The sequence below is a fragment of the Galendromus occidentalis genome, unplaced genomic scaffold (assembly GCF_000255335.2).
Source record: "Galendromus occidentalis unplaced genomic scaffold, Mocc_1.1 scf7180000077524, whole genome shotgun sequence".
NCBI classification, from domain to species: Eukaryota; Metazoa; Arthropoda; class Arachnida; order Mesostigmata; family Phytoseiidae; genus Galendromus; species Galendromus occidentalis.
In genome coordinates, this window is record NW_003805512.1 from 1,771,908 (window position 1) to 1,792,600 (window position 20,693).

General features: G+C 52.0%; 2 protein-coding genes across 2 annotated transcripts; one reads left to right on the forward strand and one right to left on the reverse strand.

Moving 5' to 3' along the window:
* Window positions 1-224: 224 nt before the first annotated feature.
* LOC100903527 (intersectin-2) lies at window positions 225-10,318 on the forward strand. The gene is made up of 15 exons (XM_029112688.1): window positions 225-373; window positions 535-758; window positions 895-1,170; window positions 1,278-1,489; window positions 2,159-2,344; window positions 2,712-3,268; window positions 3,423-4,325; window positions 4,753-5,125; window positions 5,231-5,345; window positions 7,525-8,183; window positions 8,294-8,500; window positions 8,664-8,987; window positions 9,096-9,372; window positions 9,487-9,750; window positions 10,018-10,318. The coding sequence occupies exons 1-15, from the start codon at window positions 225-227 to the stop codon at window positions 10,182-10,184; spliced, it is 4,893 nt and encodes a 1,630-aa protein (XP_028968521.1). The 3' UTR covers window positions 10,185-10,318.
* Window positions 10,319-10,565: 247 nt separating this feature from the next.
* Window positions 10,566-13,806, reverse strand: LOC100902233 (lamina-associated polypeptide 2). Its single transcript, XM_003747570.2, has 5 exons — window positions 13,718-13,806; window positions 12,090-12,218; window positions 11,552-11,910; window positions 11,204-11,428; window positions 10,566-11,110 (listed from the first exon to the last, which is right to left on the reverse strand). Exons 1-5 carry the CDS (start codon window positions 13,742-13,744, stop codon window positions 11,032-11,034), a joined length of 819 nt encoding a protein of 272 aa, XP_003747618.1. The 5' UTR covers window positions 13,745-13,806; the 3' UTR covers window positions 10,566-11,031.
* Between the last annotated feature and the right edge of the window lie 6,887 nt (window positions 13,807-20,693).

Here is a 20,693-nt window from a genome sequence, read left to right on the forward strand (position 1 = left end):
ATACGTGTTCTCTTGATTCTCTGGAAAAACCGGGGTCGGTGGGATAGTTTCGGACGCGGCCACCATCTTCTAGTCGGCCCTACTAGAATAGGAGGGATTGGGTACCCATTTTAGAAGCGCAGAAATCCACGATGGTCTTTCGGCTCAAAAGAACCCTACTTCAAAAATGCTTCTAGGCCGTGATTTAATACTGCGAATAGAGAGACTGCTGACGAACGCTCACAATGGATCCTTGGACGATTCCTCCGGAAATGAGGGCCAAGTATGACGCCCAGTTCGAGATCATTCAGAGAGGAGGGGCTGTCACCGGCGATGTGGCTCGCGAACTCTTTTTCAAGAGCGGTCTGCCACAACAGGTGCTCGCAAAAGTATGGTGAGTTCATGTGATTTTCTTGGACTCAATCACGCTAATGGTGTCGTGACTCGTGATCTGTGGCTCTGTTCCGTCAGGAGATGATCGGGGGGAGGGAAGGGGAAATGTTCCTCGCACCCCAAGGTGATCTCAATGGGATTTACATGAATTCTTCTATTCAGGGCGCTCGCCGATATGGATTCCGACGGTCGAATCGACAAGAAAGAATTCTCCATCGCCCTATGGCTGATCGCGATGAAGTTGAAGGGCATTGAGGTTCCTGATCGCTTACCACCTTCTCTCCTGGCTCCTCCGCCACGTCCACCTCCGTCGATCGATCCTTTCGTAGCCACGGGTGCTCCACCACCGAGACCCGGGCCGCCGCCAGTACCACCGGCGCCACAAAGTGAGTTTTGCGCCCGGAGAAGGGAATACGAGCTGCGAACTGCTAGAGACGTATCGAGATGGACGCGGGGGTTCCCGCTCATTTCGAAAGTTCGATCTGCTGAAATCTCTCACCGAGTCTTTCCTTCCATCGAAAGTGGCTAAAGCCGGCCCTCCACCGCCGAAACCCCCGCCACCTGTACCGCCAGCGCCCTTGATGTCGCCACCGAAAGCAGCACCCACTGTTCCCCTGCAGAGTCAGGAGTGGGCTGTTCCGCAACAGTCAAGACTCAAGTTCACCCAAATATTCAACCAGCATGATAGGCAAAGGACAGGATTCCTCAATGGAAACCAGGCTAGAGGACTCCTGATGCAAACTGGTCTCCAGAATTCTGTTCTTGCCCAAATCTGGTATTTGTCCGACATCGACACAGGTGGGTTTTCTAGGCAGGGGACGACGTATGATATCGTTCCAATTGTGACCGGATGCAGTCGAAGTCGTGTCATTTCGCGAAAGTTGAGCTGACTTTTCCCATTCTAGATGGACGCTTGACATGCGAAGAATTCGTACTAGCTATGCATCTGTGCGAACTGGCCAGGGCCGGACAAACACTGGCGAGCTCTCTTCCTGCCGATCTCATTCCACCGTCGTATAGACGGAAGCCCGGAGCGCGTAACGATTCAGTGGGATCCGTGGGCTCAGCAGGATCTCGAGGACGCGACGGCGTCACTAGTCCCCCAATGACACAGGAGGTGAGCCAATCGACAATCCCCAATTCCTCTCGATACTAACAAATTAAAAAAGTTGAGGACTGGTCATCTGCTTTGGTCGAGAAGCTCGCTGCATCGTTCCTGTCTCCGGGATCGAGGGGTCTAATAGTAGTAATAATCAATGATCATCGTCGCCTGCTCCTCCGCATTTGAGTGACTTCGATTCGATCAATAGAAGTATGCTCCATTAGCATATAACATGATGGCTGTAACTAACCCCCAATCTTGTGAGGATCGTGTTCGAACGCCTGACTGAGTTGTTCAGCGCCCCTTGAACGCCAGCCAGTAGCGTCGGATCGACGGGAGAGCCGTTGAGCTGCTCAGCCATCCTTGCCTCCTTCCTGAACCACTTAACTTTTCACTTCCTATTCCACTTCTCACTTGAAGACTCCACCTACTAATCGGGTCATTGGCCCCCTTCCTATGCACATGATCTTCGCTTGTTGAATCGGAACCACTATCACAGCTACAACTACTACTACAACTGTAACTTCTCCATCGATATTTGAGTGGGCATGGCTTGGAGGTGACATGACGGTTGCATTGGTCCGCGATAGCGGAATCCGCTTCAGAGATGATGCTTGCACTTGGAATCCGGTCGACGGTCCCCCTTCAAAGAAAAGGGTCATAATCATAGACATATGCTCTCAGAGTGCCGAACTCATTGGGGCTGGACTCCATCCATGCCATTCGACGTTTGAGGACAAAAGACGAGAAAACTTTGAGAAAGGACAAGCTGAATTGGAACGCAGGAGACAAATCATCGTCGAGCAGCAGCGTCGAGAACAGCAAGAGAGAGAACGCAAAGAGAAGGAGGAAATGCTCCGGAGGGAAAAAGTAGGTAGAATTCCCGACCTTCGAATTCTGGTGGTGGAGGTGGTGATTGCGTAGAAGGACGCTCATAGATTTCGGAGCGTCGATGAATTCTCCGACCGGCTTCGTCCAACTTAATCGCAGCTGTGCTCGAAGATTGGAGCATCCGCATCGAGAATCGAAGACCCTCTGCTGTGCCTTGCGGCCGGACCTCCGGAGTTGCTGACCGCGAGACCTCTACGCCTCTTCCGAAGTTTATCTTTCCATTTCGAGCTCGTTTGTAGCATAACCTTCCGCTCTCCTCAGGTCACGCGGTCGACCTGACTTCTAACACGATGCATTGAACGAGCAGAACAAACCCTAATTAAGAAAACTGTGCTCGGTTTTCCAGCTCCGCCAAGAGCAGGAACGTCGGCGCCAAGAAGAGCTCGAAGCCGAGAGGGAACGACTCCGGCTTCGCGAGATGGAACTCGAAGCCGAAAGAAAACGTCAACAAGAGCAAAAAGACGCGGCCCGCAAGGAGATGGAGCGTCAGAAAGAACTCGAATGGCAACGCCAACGAATTTCCGAGTTGACCGCACTCAAGCAACGCACCCAGGAAGGACTCTCCCTGCTCAAGAGGAGAAAGCTCGACCTCTGTTTGCAGGTTGAGAGGCTCTCCAGGGAAGTAGGTGAAGTAAATGGCAAAATCGCTGCACAGAAAGAAGAGGTTGCAACTGCCAAAAGTTTCATCGATGGCATGCGGCCCCAAAGAGATCTGATTATGGGAGAGCTGTCCACGGTCAAGCAAGCGCTCAAGGAGTGTTCCGATCAGACGCTCCTTCTCAATCAGGAGAAACTGAATATGCAAAACCAGTTGGCTTCCCTCAAATCGAAGGCTGGGAACAAGAAGCGAGAATTGGAGACGAAGATCGAAATGGCGAAGAAACAATTGGCTTCAATAAACAAGTAAGCCCCTCCCGAGTATTCGACCAAATTAGTACCTACATGATGTGCCTCGAACTGACTCGAGGAGTTGACCTCTCGGAAGTTTTTTTTTTTCACGAAAGATCCCGGCACTCGAATCAGTAATTTCGTTGCTGATAACGTGTTTCTCTCACAGTGACATCAAAAACCGAACGAATGAAGTGCTGCGCATCGAGGAAGACATCGAGAAGAAGCCGAAAGTCATCACTGAGGCAAATCATGTGGACGAATCTGTGTGGGGTGGATCGAACGTCAAGCAAGAAACCGCCGAGCCCAAACAAGAGTGGCCGGATCCCACAAAAGCTGATTGGGGAGATGATTCTCCGTCTGTCACCGCGGCACCGGTCCCTATCGTGCCTCCCCACCCCACGCAAGCTTCCATGGATGCTTGGGGAGATACGGGCGCGCCTGCTGCTGCCCCCGCTGGAGACGCCTGGGGAAAAGACTCAAGCTCCAGCTGGGCCGAGACCGAGAGTTCCGCTCCTGCAGCGGCCAGTGGCACTAGCAAATATCGCGCCCTCTTCGAATTCGAAGCCCGGAACGAGGACGAACTCTCTTTCCAACCGGGAGACGTTATCAACGTCACCGTTGGGGAACAGGGAGAAGAGGGCTGGCTGGCTGGCGAACTCCGCGGGAAGTCGGGCTGGTTCCCAGAGTCATATGTTGAGCCTTTGGACGGTGCCAGAGCCGATCCAGCCCCGGAACCCGAGGCCGAGGTTAGATCCACTCCGCTGGATACTGTACACGAGGAACCTGCTGGTGACGGGGAAACCTATTATGCTATATATGCGTATGATTCCACTGAGCCTGGAGATCTGTGCTTCCCCGTTGGAGCCGTGATCAAAGTGACTGCCAAGAGTGGAGATTGGTGGACCGGAACGTACAACGGAGCTTCAGGCGTATTCCCTCAAAATTACGTGTCAGATAAGCCTGCGGAGGCGGAGGATGCTGCAGTCACGGAAAGCGAGTCGGCGGAACCCCCAACGGCAGCCACAAGCGATGCCAAACAGCAACAGCCGGACGGAGCCAATAGTCAAAGGTATTACGCTTTTGAGAGATCCTGGCGACATTTTTATCGTCTCCTTTCACGGCGCTACTTATGTTTCCCCGAATATCGGGTCCAGAATAATATCCTCGTCCTTCTTCGTCAAACTCCTCTGGCATTGATGATAAAGATTTCTTCGACCCATGTTGATTAATTATCCGATCGCTGATGTATTCCACGTCAGCAAAACTCGAAAAAATCGCTATTCTCCTCGCTATGGTAGTTTCGCGGGGGCGTAACCTCGCAATTCTGCTTTCTGATCCCTCCGCATTTCCGGAATGATGGAAGATAGCGCGAGCATTTGCCTTGAATTTCGACTGGCCTTGAAACTCATGGTCTCCAGGATTACTCGTCTTCGGAACATGGCGATCGTCTCGGAAACTTCATCCAGCTCGATGGATTCAACTTCTCCTATTTCCAGGTCCGATACTCCGAATGAGATGAAGAAGAGTATGAAGAAGAAGCCCGAGATAGTCATGGTCGTCGCTAACTACGAGGCTAGCGGCGATGGTCAGCTCAGCCTCATCAAGGGACAACTAATTCAAGTTCGCAAGAAGACCGACGGTGGATGGTGGGAAGGCGAAATCCATCAGAAGGGGAAAGGCCGGAAGAGCGGTTGGTTCCCGGCCTCCTACGTCAAGGTCCTCGCTGGACCTGGTGGGAGTCCAGCTCCTACTGCAGCAGCAAATCAGGGCTCGTCCAGCGAGGCACCGCAAGACGATATTCAGGGAGAAAGAGTCAAAGCCGTTTTCGACTTTCAAGGACAGCAAGACGATGAACTCACTTTCGTGATCGTAGGTTTCGGGCGCAAGCCCGCTCTGACTGAGTGCAAACAAACGCTATATAAAGGGATATCATTCTCACTCCTTCGATCAACCGTTTGATTTCGGAAATTCCAGGACGAAATAATCATAGTCACCAATAAAGAAGATTCGTCCTGGTGGAAAGGGGTGAAAGTGTCCGACCCGACAAAGAAGGAGGGCCTGTTTCCATCTAACTACGTTGAAGCTCTGTGTAAGTAGATTCTGTGAATATTATTTTGTGCTCGACGCTCTCCTAATTTGCTCCCCGGAGACCCGTGTCCCTGTGGCTTACGTTAGTGCGAAGTACGTTATTGTTCCGGATAGTCTGCCTATTTAAAACCTTGGTTGCCAACTGTTAGTTAGTGGAGTTTCGCTATTAAGAACTCCCCCAATCAGGCATGCATGCAGTGTGCTGACGAAATGAGCTTGTAGTCTGTTGATGATCCTTTCGGATGAAACACTGTGGCGTTCTTAACGGTGGCTCTCCTTGCCCTCAGGAGCGGAGCTGTCACAACATTGGGGGCTGTGCGCAGTAAGAATCTGTGGAGATCACAGTGCTGGTAGGCCGGCGGATAGAGCTAACTGATGAGCATACTATGAGAGCGCTGTCATCCCGCGTATCATATCACTATGAAATCTTTTACTGAGCGCAATCCCGACCGTTGGTCGTACACGATTAAGACGGTTAGCTGGACGACGGAAAATATCGGCTCTGCCCACGTCAGAGCGTCACCCGTCTTTGGTAGGAGATGAGCGATTATATTCAGTGCAGTAAGCGCGTCGGGCAGTCAATGCGAGTTCTCGCGGAACTGTCCGGGGATAATGAGGCGTATCGATGCGAAAAACCGATGGCGCGACTCACAGAAGCACAATAAGGCCTCATAGTGATCTCGGACTCTACGCGTGTCTAGTTACCAAGGAAGGCTTGGCTTCGCTGCAGTCGAGAGAAGACTTGATCACACTGTCGGGAAAATCGAGACGGTCCTGGAGGTTCCCGAGGACCCACCCGTACCGGTCGTTGTTTCGCCTGATCGACTCCACGGTGAAGATAGACGATCAGGATAGGAGATCACTTTACCGACAGCGAAGTTCGTGAAAATCAAGGAGCGACTCCGCGATTCACTGCGCACCCTCGAAAAAGAGCAGCCCTGTAATTGTCATCTATATCATAGTCTTCGGAATCAGCAATCACCGACCGTCGTCTTCATCTGAGAAAATTAGAGAAGACTTCACTTTATTGTTTTTGGGAGTCACATCCAGTGAACTTAGCATCTGTTCAGCACCCGAAAAGGGATTCTCGTTGCTTGTTCTCGGTGGCTGTATCAATTTATTCGGACGTGTCCGCCAGCTCCGTTGGGTTGCAGCGCACGAACACCAAAGGAAACACCCCTCGAGAGAGAAGTTTTACATTTCTAGTCGTTGCATAAGAATTCGGTCAAGGAGACAGAGCTCGTCTTGGACTCCTCTTGAGTGTCTCGCATCTGCCTTCACCTGGTATGATTTGTACATCTCACTCAGAGTGATTGGTGAATTTATTCACTCATCTGGAAGAAATGTTTTCTTTTCGTGATCCAATGTTGAAATCTCTTCATTTTCATCTCGTCACGGGGAATCGAAATACATCCGCAGTATTACCACCGATACGGCTTCGGCCCTTTCGGATACCCGTGAGATCTAGTTAAGAATAATAGAAGTCAGCAAGAGAAGATAGAGTTGGGAGAAAACGGTTCAGTTGTGATACGAGGAGGCAGTAGTGGATTCTGAAACATAATATATGCTGCGCATACTCCCTGCGCTAGACCGACGATGGAGCGGCGACTGACCCACAGGAAACCATGGACACGGCTCCGTATTATGATCACCGACCCGGTGGTCGGCGTAGTTTTTAGACGCGTTTGGATGGAGTTCGGTCTCTCGTGCCCGCCATCTGAAGGTATGGAAGGAGACATGATTCGTTGAATGTCGGGGAAAATGGAGCGTTTCACTATGAGTGTCGAATCGATTCTTGTAGCCACACTTTCTTCCGCGTCGCCTACGCGAGATAATTTTCGAGTGAATCTGCAAGGATTTCGGTTGCGGAGTAGAAGGGAGCGAGGGAGAGAGCTTCACTTACAAGACAGTAGTTTGAGAATGAGCAAACAAGGCACTCGCTAGCGTCGCTGATGGTCTAATAAAGTTCACCGTCGTGCTCAGCGTTGAAAGAGACTCGTCATTGCATCTAGATCCTGCCCGTCGTTCCGTATTTGTATCATATCGTTAGACCCTGATGTGAGCCTCGAATACTCTGCTGAGTAGTTTGCGGAAGTGGAACTTTGGTGCTCGATTTCCGTGTGAGAGTTCAAAGGTCGAGGTTTGTGGGTTAATTCTAATTGTTTGTTGCTTCTTACTAGCTCCTGATTCTGGCGAGCTCATCGAGAACAATCTTTACCAAACGATCCCCGAGGAGGCAGCTGTGATAACGCACACTGATAATTATTACACGAGATCGAGCATCGGGAGCAACTTCGAAGATAATGTCTACTGCGACATCGAATCCCTGGATCAACAAGATGTGGCGAACAACAACGAGCTCTCAAGCATCACCGATAAGATGAACTCCATCGGTAGCAGATCGAGCACCGGTGAAACGACTCGCAGCGGGAACTTCCTAAAAGATCGACCCTCGAGTCTCGAGGTGAACCCGAAAACGTTCTCGAGATCGTTTTCGTCTCAGCGATTCTCTCCGGCTAAAGTTGGCAACGTCAACTTCGACCAGATCCTCGACGAGATCGACCGGAGCTCCCTCGACTTGAAAGAGAAGGAACGACAGAACGCCGTGTACGAACTCATATCGACGGAGCAGGCTTACGTCAAGGATCTCATGCTGGTAGAGAAGCACTTCGCTCGACCCATGAAAAAACGCGTTAGCGCCGAGGAAGCCTCCAGGATGATGGTGAACTGGCGAGAGCTCATCACTTGCAGTGACAAGATCCTCAAGGCCTTCAAAATTCGCCAGACGATGAGCCAAGGCAACGTCATCATCACGATCGGCGATATTATCGTGGAAAATGTGAGAGCCCACTACGTCCTCGATCCTGCTCGTCCCCGAACAGATATACTTCCCATCTGATGTCCCAGAGGCTTCGATTTCTAGCAACTTTCCCTCTCGAACCGTTCCAGATCTCAAATCTACGGCCGTACATACGATTCTGCAGCCAGCAGTCTCAGGCCATGCAGCTCATCCAGCAACGGACCGAACAAGATCCTTGGTTCGGGGAGATCTGCAAACAGTTTTCCCGTAATCCTCTCGTCAACGGCATGCCTCTCACTTCTTACCTACTGAAACCGATGCAACGGATCACCAAGTACCCGCTGCTTGTTGACAAGGTGCGTATGCTGAATGGGTATTGGGATTGCTGCGAGCGAATCATACGTGCCTTGAGCGATTTTTCCCCATGCGCCAAGCCGCGATGAAAAACCGCGATGCGTCGCTGTTCCTTCGGTAACGTGGTATTCCCCCGAGAGGATTCAAACAACGAGCGATTTTCAGATCCTGAGATGCACACATGATGGCCATCCTGACTATACGCAGCTACAAACTGCTTCCGAAAAAATGCAGCAGCTATGCGCACAGATCAACGAAGCAGTCCGCATGGTGGAGAACACTGAGCGACTAGAATGGTGTCAGAACCACCTCATCCCTCCACCCTCGGCCCCACGGATCGTGTTCAACTCTTTCACAAATGTGCTCGGTCCCCGACGCCTGCTTCATTCGGGACCTCTTTCCAAAGTGAAAAGTGGGAAAGAGCTTGTGGGATTCCTGTTCAACGACTTCCTCCTTCTCACACAACCCCTCAATCGGGATGTAGCCAAGGTTTGTGTGCGGTTCGATAGCTGCCTATTCCATATCTCACGGTGGGAATTTTTTCCGTCTCCCGACGCACAGAGCTTCAATATGTCAGAATGTGTCTTTCGGTTCCAGATAAGCAATATTTTCACGGATGACCGTGCGCTGAAAGCACAGTATCGATTTTACAAGCAGCCGTTCTTCATCGAGAAGCTCAAGCTAGAGGAGCCTCAGGACCCTAATGGAGACGCTTTCGTGATGCGAACGGAGCTCGTCAGCGAATTGGGTGTGCGCGAAAAATACGAGTTGAACGTCAAAACCGCTGGCAGCAGAGAACGAATCGGATGGCTCAACAAACTTCGACAAGCGCTCGCGTTTAATGAGCAAGTTGAGCAAAAAAATCGACAATCCTGTGAGTAGGTCACCGAAGCGCTCCCATTCGGAGGAAGAGGTTTCCTCACCCTATCGCGGCTATTTGGGTTTTACACTCGAGCGACATTCCTGATGTTCCCTATCGCGCTTCCAGCTCTGAGCAGTGTCCCCCTCTCGCATTCCGGCTGCGGACGACTCCTCGTCGTAGTGCAATGTGCCAAACAGCTTCTGAACGTCAACACGGAACCCCTGGATACATTTTGCCTGCTATCTCTGGGCGGCCAGAGTCATACGACCCCCGTCGAGCCTTCTTCCCCCAATCCATCATGGAACTCGACGATGCAGTTCATCGTCAAGGATCCGGATCAAGATGTTTTGTGCATCAGCGTCCTTCAGAAGCAGAAATTCTCTCCAAATGGTAGGTTTGCCTCGTTGCATATTTCGCCCAGGTCTGATCGTGAGAGCCAGTGTGTTAAAGCATTTATCATTTCCATGAAACAGAAAAAAAATCAATCAAATTGATATATGCTTGAACATGCGGGCTCATCATAAGGACCGATCATTCTTGTGGTTTCCCAGGGGCGTGGACTCGAAAAGACGTATATATCGGTAGAATCTCGCGATCAAATAGGATCGCAGGAATTAGGTCCGTTCCATCTCTCCGATCCTTTATGATTCTCTGCAGAGTTCCTCGGCCGAACCGAAATCCGCGTCCGCGATGTGGTCGCACGGCGAAAAAGTGCAGTCGGGGCGATATCGTACGAAGATCTCAAGCTGCTGGAGGTCGCTTCAGGCACAATAAGCTTGCGAGTGGATCTCCAACTATTCCGTGAGGCCGCTCAGGTGATCTGATCAACTATCGCAGCTTCAAACATTTCCTAATGATCAGCTTCCAGGAGTCGAATGGATAAGCCGAGGCAGTATTACTTCCTAGACGAAGTCTCCTCACCCTCCGATTTTGTACGTTATTGAACCTCGAACCGAGATGTGATGGACCCCGGAAATCATCATCCGATTTGAACATGTAGAAAACGAAATTTCCAATTTGTACAAGGTTTCATATATGTAGATTCAGATTTTAATCGCCAACGAAGAAATTTATGTCCGTGTGACAATAACACGCGGCCATGTCCGAGGGTGATACGCGTGCATCATGGATCGAGATCGAGCACGTAGTTGACATTTTTTAATAAAGAAGAACCTTTTCTCGCCCAGGATTGTAATCAGGTCTACTTGGTGGGTTTTGGGATGTGTATTTTTTTATTCATTTAAAAATCCATTCCATCTATTCACAGAATCGTAGAATCTTCAGGGAGCGATTTTGGTCGAAGGTTGAGAATAGACGACACGTTGCACAAATCGGAACATTCGATCAAGTACATTTTGTTGGAGACTTTTTCTACTAAACAATACTCGGAATCCCCGGGTCACATTCGACAGATGTTCCTTCACCGCTCCGGTCGGCTTCCTCGCTACGAAATAAGGTGATTATGTGATGCGACAAGGGCTTGTTTCGAACAAAAATATCTACCGAGTCAGAATCTAGCGCGGTACGTCAAAGGTGCTTGTGTTTTAATGAGGATTGTGAACACTGAAGACTCTTGGTTAGCTTAATGTGGTGCCATATTGCTTGCTCGATATGAATAGGTAGTGCTCGGCGATGAATTTCGCTCTCGATATTTTTGAGACAACGGCCTGTCTAGGTTCGCACCGGCTGCGCTGAGTCTTTTCCTACAACTGCATCTTGAAATTTGGGCACCACGTCCCCGAATTTGAGCCTGGAAAGGATAGTATCCCCTTAGAACCTCTGGATGTCATCCCGAGATAAACAAAGGATCCGAATTCCCTTGACAGCAACAGGAAGTACTCACCAGACGAGAATCACCGCGATGATCACGGCGATGAAAACGATACTACCACCGATCAGAGCGTAGTTCCGCTTCTTCGGGGGCGGGGGAACGAACGATTTCCCATTGACTGTTTCACTCGTGTAGGTCTTCACGCTGTGAGCTTTGCGAATCCGAGTTACGGTACCATTGTTTTCCTCAACCTTCTCTTGGAAAGTGTTCAAAGTCTTCAGATTCCCACCGTCACTCCTGGAAAGATGTGAAGCGATACACCGATTTAGCGCTCCGAAAATTTCCCCAGCTCGAAATTTTTTATCCAGCCGCGCGGGAGGAAGTCGTTGTCTCTCCATTAGAGGAGAAGATTGTACTCACAAAATCTTCTCGTCGTACCCAGCTCCTTTGAAATGCTCGTTGTGCGATTCGTACTCGTCGGTAGTGTCGGTTTCCTTTTCTTTCTCATCATCTCCCTCATCGGCGGAAAAAGCTGAGATGTCCTTCGCGTCATCGTCATTCAGCACTCGACTGAGTCTCTTCTCGTAGATCGATCGGGTCGAATCGAGAATCGGGCCCACAGTCTCTCCCAGTTCCTTCAGCTTGTAGAAGAGTTCGTCATTCGTCAAATTTTTGAGATCTGTCTCCCGATTGATGTGTGAAGTGTCCAGCAGCACGGACTCTTCCTCGTCTGAACTGAAACCTCCGATGAGGGAGTCGTTCGCTGTGACCTCTTCGATCTGCGAATACGAAGAAGTCTCATTATAATCACTCATCATTGTCATCCCTTACAGTTAGAAGTCAACTTCGTCCTCGCCGCCGGAAGAGAGAAGAAGCCCGGTAAGGGAATCGTAGCAGCCGACCGAGCGAGTCGCAGGATTTGAAATGATCATTGCTTTGTAAATAGAAAACGACGAACTTTCTCGTTGAGTACGTGTTCTCTGTAGAGCTTGACGAGGTCTGCTTTCTTAGCTTTCACTGGAGTTTTGACACCAACTTCGATCAAAGCATCCCTCAGCTGATCTTTTGTCATTCTCGATGAAGCCATCTGTGAATGGAATAAAGAATGAGAGAGTGACTTAACGGACAAATGAAGAGGCTCGACAGACTCGATCCAGAGTCTAGAGCAGTGTACCGCAGCTGGGGGGTCGCGACCCCAAAGGGGGTCGCGAGACTCCTCCAGGGTCGCCGCCGCACTTTGTCTCGCGGTTACAAAGGTGGAACCCGATCTCGAGTCGCTTCTTCGTGATAAGCAACAACAAACCTAACATTAGAGATGCAATTATTGTACAAAGAACCCCCAAAAAATAACATAAACGAAAGATATACATATTGTGATAAGAAAGTCGTTTGTTGACCAGGCAATGGGTGCTCTTCCTTGGGGGGTCGCGAGGCATTGGGGTCGTCCAAAGGGGGTCGTCGGACGAAAAAGGTTGCGGAACACTGGTCTAGAGCTCCAGGGCACGGAGCTGGTCGCCGTAGTCGCGGCTATCCCGCATCCGTCAATGAACTTGGAGAGGAACAGGGGCGGTCACAAGCCTTGAGTTCAAGACGCGGGCCGAGCTCCAACAAACTCAACGAGTACGACAAGCTTTAGATTTGAGCTCTGAGAGAGGAGCCGGACATCGAATGGAATCGGAGCGTTAATCGACTGTTCCATCGATCGCGGAGGAGCTGTCACGAAAGCAGGCATCGTAAATAATTTTCGTCTTTGCGAGCCCCGACCATTCTAGTCGATTGGATTTTCCTCAAATTTCCCATTTCACATTGAATCGTTCTGCAGCATTGTTCCCATGCGCGAGGGCGCTCCCGGTCAACCAGGACAGATCCGGTAGCTTGGATATGTCTTCGTGTCACTAGCACACAGAACTATGGATTGGGACCCACCCTTCGAAAGAGGCCCCCGACAACACAGCGGCTCAACTCCCCATCGAAACAGAAACATATGAGACGCCCTGGAAAACTTCGAAGGCGTGAATGCCCCAAGGAATTGTCCACAAAACAACCTCTTCCAGCCTCTGCTGTAATCTGGGACGGAATTTGGATTCTTCTCCCCGCCCCCTTTCCTGCTTCGTGCAAGGAGTCGAACGTCGATCGCGATTCCACCGATTACGCGACGGTCGATCATCGGCGGTGAGCCGCGCATTGGATTCGAGGATTCTGTCGAGTGCGTTGGTCGGGGCGCGGCTTCAGCGAGTTCACACCGCAGCCTGAGAATCCCGCGCGCGCTCAAAACTGCAATGCAAGCTCTCGACTGATAACATAACAACATGGGCCTCCGGCGAATGACCGTCGAGGAGAAGACCGGCTCGTCATCTGTGTAGATTCACAAACATCACCGACACGCTCTACGCTGGATTATCCGAGAGCTCTCCGAGAGCGATGTGTCGAACAACATGACACCTCGATCCGACTTCAAGTTCAACTGCCCGTCCCGATCCTGTGCCAGTGGATTTGACAGTTCGCTCGGACACGACACCACGGAGCCATGACAAGCACTTGAAGGTTGACTTCGAACGGGTTCGAAACCCGAGTTCGCGAACGTACCAACGATAAATTCAGACCGAAGCCCATTTTGCAGCCTGATGAGACCACGGCACAGTTTCTTCAGCAGCGGTCTGTCGCGGCTTCGGCGTCTGTTCGTAGGGGCCGTTGACCGCGCGAGGATCGCCGTAGCGAGGGAAAGAGATTTTACCTTGTCAGGGCTCGGATCGGGCCGTCTGGTTCTGTACGAATGTAGCGGCGGCGGCCAGTCAGGGTATTCCGGGGATTTCTGCCGTCCGTCGCACTCAATGTCCGCTTCAGGTTTCCCCTGGCGGCTCTCTCCGATGATGCCTTACTACTGCTAGCAGCGGCTAAGTAGTGAGCCGGCCGCCGCACCACGCGACAATGATAAAATGATTTCTGCGTACTCTCCTCTTGACGACCGGAGACCGGACCGGAGACCCTACCGCGTCGAGCGAGCGAGAGACGACCGACCGACCTGTCGGAGGGACGGCCGAGAAGGGGAGAAACCAAACAGTGGTAATAGACGCTGTCGGGCCGTCGTCGAGGAGAGCGAGTCCACTTGATGCGATCTAGAGACCTATTCTATCTTCCGCGCTCGAGAAGTTGATCGTAGGGAAACAATGGCTCTCATGCGACACGTCAAAGGCTCTCTCGGGCAGATTTAATTCCACGGGCTCATTTCGTAGTCTCACGAGAGAGAAAGGGAGTGTGTGAATTTTGTGAAGCTGGAAAATAAATGCACCGCGTCTATTCAGGCGCTCCGGGAAACGTTCAGCCTCCGAGGATTCGCATGGGCGCTCGAGCAGACCTTAGTGGCAAGATCGTGAATGGGAGGCGGAAGACACGTTCGGTGTGCCAGCTCAGCCGGGATTCGGAGACATGACGATATTTCGGAAATCGATTGAGCTCCCTGTTTCGTTCCTCCGAAATCGCGCTTTGCTGGTTCTAAGACTCGCGATGGACCGTGACCCATCGGATCGACAAATAGACTCGATCCAGCCCAAATTATGGATATCGGAATATTGCTGCTTGCTGGATGCTCGCTGACTGGGTGCCGATAATAATCATAAACAGAGCGATCTTTCGATGTACGTTTTCGCCTCGGGGCCGTCGATACGAACGCGCAGTGCGGAAAAGTCGACGGACTTTCTGTCGGTCATCGGGCGTCTGATTATTATCGCGGATTCCCGAAGGAGAGCGTTCGCCTTACGTCACGGGGCTCCGACGTACACCGCCGGAAGAATGGAACCGATTCTCAGAGTCCGGTACGGTAACTTGCATAACTTCCCTACATGAGTGGGGCCGACTACGTTGAGTGACTCGGAAATAGAATCGTTCCCGACCAGGTAGTCAATTAGGACCCCCGATAACTGTCGAGATTCAGAACTCGAGATTCGTGTGCGATTAGAAATAAAGAAAATAATAATATGGATAACTCTGCCGGCTCCGGTCACGATCTCCCCTGTCGGTAGAGAACCGCTCACAGCTGCCCTATCCGAGCTGTGAACCGAGTCTCTGCAGTCGAAACTCGCCTGCTCGTCTATCCCCGGGACAGTCCCGGCTGGGGAATCCGCCCTGCTGACGGACCGAAGCGTTCGGGGACCAAAAGAGCCACGAGGACAATCTTCGGACAGTTAAAAATTCAGAATGTCCGGTATGAGTCGGCTCTTGGAAAAAAATACCGGGGAATGACCAGTCCAATACAGGAACACATGCGGTGGGCTCACAGTTCGTCTGGAACGGATTCTGGACAAAAAAGTGTTCTCATGCAGGTGCCTTCAATGAGCGGAGGATTCTACGATGCACCGTTGTCGACGAGGGGAAAGATGGAGTCGTGAACAATTGCAGCGGAGGGGGAGAAGGACAATATGATTTCACTGTCGAACCTGAGGCACTAATCGAGATACCAGGAGGTCACTGATCGAGAACATGAGAACAGAGCGTCAGACCATACGAAGACAGATCGAGTCTTCCAATCGAAGAGCATCGCCAATCAGAATCTTACGAGCTCCGCGAGACCTACTCTTTCAGTGGAAGCCGAAGGATGCGGTCACCGAATCCGTCTCGGGGATAATCAATACGTAGTGGGAGAAGACGCCGTCGCCGTTTTCCTCCAGCAGCGGTCTTTCGTATCTCGAGGAGTTCAGGCGCAAAATGACCATCCGCGGAATAGGTATGTGCACCTACAATGAAGTAAATTCCTCGTCGAGCACCAAGATTGATTGGACACGCAAGTGGAATGCTATATGTAGTAGGGGAAGGACGAAAGTTCGCGACCGAAGATAATAGCGGGCAGCTCGGTTCAAGATGAGTAATCCGATTGGAGAATACACGGGGTTGGTGCATTTCCAAACCAAGAATCAATCATCAATTGCGTTCTATTGCATCCTCGATCTGCGATTGGTCCTCGAGTGTCGGGCCTCGAACGAAACAAGCTCCAATCTCCTTTGAGGCGCTGAATTGAGCACAAAGGTGCGAGCTCCCCGAGGAAGTTTGTGCTTGGAAGAGGGAAGAACATGGCCGCTCAGAGTTCCTGATCCCTCTGCCGTCTCCCCGAATTGACCGTGGTGAAATCATTGGGGGAAATCATCATACGGTAGGATGTCTTGACTGCCTTACAGTGGAGGCTGGCTTACAGAACAGCCATCAAGAACCCATTTGTTGACGATTCTCGAGCAAATTCCTCGCTAGGAAGACTGAGCTTCACCGAAAACTTCCGATTGGGTAGAACCTCATGAAAAATTGCCGAGCTGCTCACAGAGCGGCTAAACGTTCACATCGTGCGACCTTCTATCTTTTCATCCAATGGTCCCATCACCATCAAACTCGCTCTGTTCTCCCACTTCTCCCCGCACCTTCGAATCTGCCTCACTCCCTGCGCGGACTTCGCTGAGCAAGACAGACACATATAGACAGCATATTAAATGGTTGAAACGTCTGGGATGTTTACGTAATGAAGATGAATGTGAGTGAATGTCTTGCAGTTCCCTTCGCTCGCCGTTTGAGCTATCTGCTGTGATCTGCGCGGTGACGAGTGGAATCGTGGGCTTTCTATTTCGTTCAGCGGAACTTCTCCGGGGGCTCGATCTCGGCGGAGACGCGATCGGGGTCGGGAACCCGACGGGAATAAGTCGCGAACCCGCGGAAGATTACGCTCCGGAACACCTGACTCCAACATCACCGAAAGTTCCAGTCGAATTTTGCGTCCACTCCTTGGAAATTCGCTCCCAAGCCCCGAGAAATCCGGATATCCGACTATACTTCGACGCAAAAGGGTATCGATGCGAGAACCGCGGGCGTAAAATCGAAAAAACGTCTGCTGAACCCTCCCTCAGCGTTCAGAGGCCAAGGTAAGACGATTGCGGGATTCCGGCCTGGAGAGTCTGAGTGTGGGTTCGGTGAGAGGGGGAGGGTACGACGTGAGGGGACCAGCCTGCGGGGCATCGAGGGTCCCGAGTTCCCACTGACAACACATGTCGGACCCTCACGCTTTACGCATGCGCACCACGCATACAGAGCTCTGAGAGAGCGTGAGTTGAGTGCCGTTGTTGAGGAGAGCATCGAGGCAGGCAGGCAAGCAGCCAGGCAGGAAAGCTGGCAGCAGCAGCAGCCGCCGCAGCACAACGAAGAAGCAGACAGACACAATGTGTGTGTGTGCGTGAGAGTGAGAAACTTGATTGAGGAAGAAGCAAGGAGCTCATCTCCTTCTTATGTTGTCGCTGTCGCCTGAAGAAGAGAAGAAAAATCACGACCACGACGTAAACGAGTCGCTCCCTCCCTGCAAGAACTCAGCGAGACCTACGACACACTAGAAGCGGACGAGGCACAAGGCAAGCATCCCGCGAGTTCATTCATTCGCTGGCTCGCGAGAACGCACGCATTTATTCACGCGTTCGCAATCCCTCAAGTCAAAGCATGAGTCACGCCGAAAACCACCCGACCAGCGTGATCTTCCTCGAACGTGCGAACAGGCCAGACTGAGCGAATGAGTTACTTGGAAGTACGTAAGAACGAGGACAACAACTACAACGCTTAACGAACGGCGCAGAGGGGATGGCTTCAAATCGTCACGAACCGAAATGATTTAGGGTCGTTTGTGTAAGGGGCTCCCGCGAGACTCTGCTGCGAGTGTTTGTGCATTGACATCCCGTGCGAGTTTTTCCGCTTCTCGGATCGTCGGGGAACGCAGGTTTCCGCGGGACTACCAGAGGAATAACAACATCGAGAAGGGAAACCGAGCTACGGACGCCGAGAGTAAAGCAAGCGTTGACGTGGTGTGCGCGAAAAAGTTCCGTGGTGATCCAAAGTTGGTGGTCCTGCCCTCGCTGTTTCGCGCTATTCCTGCGAATCGAGACCCCGATGCGGGTTGAGCTCCTTGCCGTCATTGTTTAGGTAAGATTCTGTCGTTCGCCGAGTGACGCTAGGATTCTCGCTAATTCCTCTCAAAGGTCTTGACGGCGTAACGTGCTCCGGAGAGAGGATCGACATGTGTCCGGATTTCCGCACGCCTCGCCGACGGCTCGGAACCGGTGGCAGCCAGTCGGTCGGTCGGCAGGCAGGCATGCTCCTCGATCGCTTGGTCAGTATGAAGGTCCGAGCCAGAGCTCGAGCCGCCGCCGCGAGTTCGCCGCACACCCGAGCAGCGGAAACTGCAGCCACAAACGATCCGCGAGAAGACTGCTAGCTGGTCTGCCGCTAGCAGCCTCTCGGTCCGATTCGAGCAAACGTTCGCTGTCGGGTTGGTCGTCGCCTGCCAGCGAGAGTTCGCCACCGCGGCCGCCGGTGCCGCTGCCGGCTCTGGTGCTACTGCTGCTCCTGGTGCTGCTGTTGCGGCGGCCGCTGGTCTTGGCAGCTAGGTAGCAAGGCATCCGGACGCAGGCCAAAGCGACGAACTAGTAGCTCGCTCTAGCCGACTGGCCATTGCAGAGCGGCGCAGAGCTACCGATGGACGGACGGACGGACTGACCGACACAAGCAAGCGGCCGAACGACCGACCGAGCAGCCGACAGATCGACGGACAGACAAAGCTTGCTTGCTTGCTGGCTTGCGAGCTAGCAAGCCAGTCAGCCAGCCAGCTTTCTTCCTTCCTTCGTTCGTGGGTCTTCCGGAGGCTCTTCATCGCTGCCTTGGAAGAGCTTCTAATGTATTGCCATCCGTTTCTTTCGCTCCCGTGGGATTAGGAAGCGAAATCTATGCGGACGGGATCAAGTAGAGTCAAAGCATGAACTACGAGCTACGGTCGTGACGTATTCCTCGGATTCGCTCGGTGATCTGAAAGGTTTCACGTGCTCAGTGCGAGTGTTATCGTGTGCTGGTGGTGGGCAGAGTCAGTCGGATCGACATTCGTCACTAAGGACCGGAAAAGGATACCCTCGTGCTCTCTTGCTTAGGTCCTCCTCGAGGGGAACTAAATTCAAGTCCGGAACTCACGGTGATCACAGTAAGTTGGACGTGAGCAACAGTCCGTCTCACCCCCTTTCGGGACAGCGGGAAGGTTCGCTCGCTGCTTCCCTTCCGGGCGACTCGTCCACGGAGCCATCGAGGCGTTGAGCTCGGCTCCAAGTTCGACGGTATGATTCTGTTCAATTCTGTCAAGTTTCGGAGTGCGATATGGCGACATCTCTCGGGATCACATCACGATAGGTCTCTGCGAGAGGTCCACCAGCTCGATGAGCTGCGGGAACATGATTTTCCTCTGTGCGAATGGAAGCAGTGTGGGTCGCTCATCTCAGGAATGGGAGTTCTCGGAAGCGTGATGGGTCTCTCGGATCACGTCCCACGGAAACCCTCATGAGAGTGTACATTTGAGGTCGGGTATTCTGTCTGGTGGTGGCGAACTGTGCGTGAACCTTGACGCTTTGCGAGCTCTGCCTCGAGAATTCGAACGAAAGGACTTAAGGGAATGTGAGCCCCGTATTTTTCGCAGAATTTATTCCCGCATGGGCGGACCTTCACCCTGCCCCCATTGACGCGAGAGCTATCATCGATCGAAAATCGAGCATGGCAAATTTTTTCATTAAGCCGTAGTGCTGGTCGTGGTGTTCTCGTCTAACGGACGGGGTGTGATGGCTGTTGGTTGGCTGGCAAGTGCCTTCCTCTTTGTCTCGGTCCCTTCGCAGGGCTCTCCATGGCCCTCTGCTAGAGTCTCGTAGAGTCCCATAGAATCACCAGAAGACCAGTCGTCGTTGACTGCGGTGGCTGTGGCACCAGTCTCGATAACCGGGGTGGCCGGCTGGCTGGCTGCGTGTCTGGTAGCAGCCGCAGTAGCGGTCGCCGCAACACCAGCAGCCGCCGCTGCCGCCGCGATAGCCCTGTTCTGGCCTTCCTGGGGCAGCTATGGCCATTGGGCAAGTTTGTGGAAAGAATCTGAGCGGTTTCACTCAAATGCAACTCGATACAGTCATTAGTCCTCGAGATGTCGCGGGGTCGTTCCCGAATGGGAAAGGGATTCAGCGCCGGCAACGTTTCCCCGAAGAAAAAACTACCCGAATCGCTGTTCTTCGACGTTTTCAGGACACACCACGCCGACAAAGAGCTAGTTCAATCGCGAGAGAAAAACAATAAACGCCGGTCATAGGAAGACCGAGGAAGGCAGCATGCTAATGAAGATCATTGTTCGGACCGTTTTTTCCTCCTTCCGGCCGCGGGAGTGCAATACGGGCAGTGACGGGGGAAATTATTGTGGCGAACCTAATAACACCGTACATTCAAAACATATAGGACGTAACCTAGAATAGGATCAGGACAATTCATTGAATTGACGGCTCGTAGAGTTCCTCCGAGCTCTTCGCCGGAGGCTCCCTAGCTCTGCAGCGGCCGCGACTTGATCTCTCGACACTCGCCAATGCTGAACAAGCAGCGAGCTCGCCCCCTACCCCCAGATTGATTTTAAGGTTCTTTTGATTTTCTTCCACAGTCACTGTCATGGTCGACTGACGAGCCTAGATCCGAGTGGCTCAGGAGCAGCAACTGACGACCACGAGCAGAACTACGTTCTCCGAGGAGGAGGAGGAGG

Bases quoted from the DNA above. Each gene is read 5' to 3' on its own strand.
- LOC100902233 (XM_003747570.2), bottom strand. From the start codon at position 13,744: ATGGGCTTCGGTCTGAATTTATCGTTG. The intron at 11,911-12,089 runs GTTCGTCGTTTT...TCGTATTCGCAG, and splicing joins AACACGTACTCAACGAGAAA to ATCGAAGAGGTCACAGCGAA. The intron at 11,429-11,551 runs GTGAGTACAATC...ACATCTTTCCAG, and splicing joins GGGTACGACGAGAAGATTTT to GAGTGACGGTGGGAATCTGA.
- LOC100903527 (XM_029112688.1), top strand. From the start codon at position 225: ATGGATCCTTGGACGATTCCTCCGGAAATGAGGGCCAAGTATGACGCC. The intron at 374-534 runs GTGAGTTCATGT...TCTTCTATTCAG, and splicing joins CAGGTGCTCGCAAAAGTATG to GGCGCTCGCCGATATGGATT. The intron at 1,490-2,158 runs GTGAGCCAATCG...ATATGCTCTCAG, and splicing joins GTCCCCCAATGACACAGGAG to AGTGCCGAACTCATTGGGGC.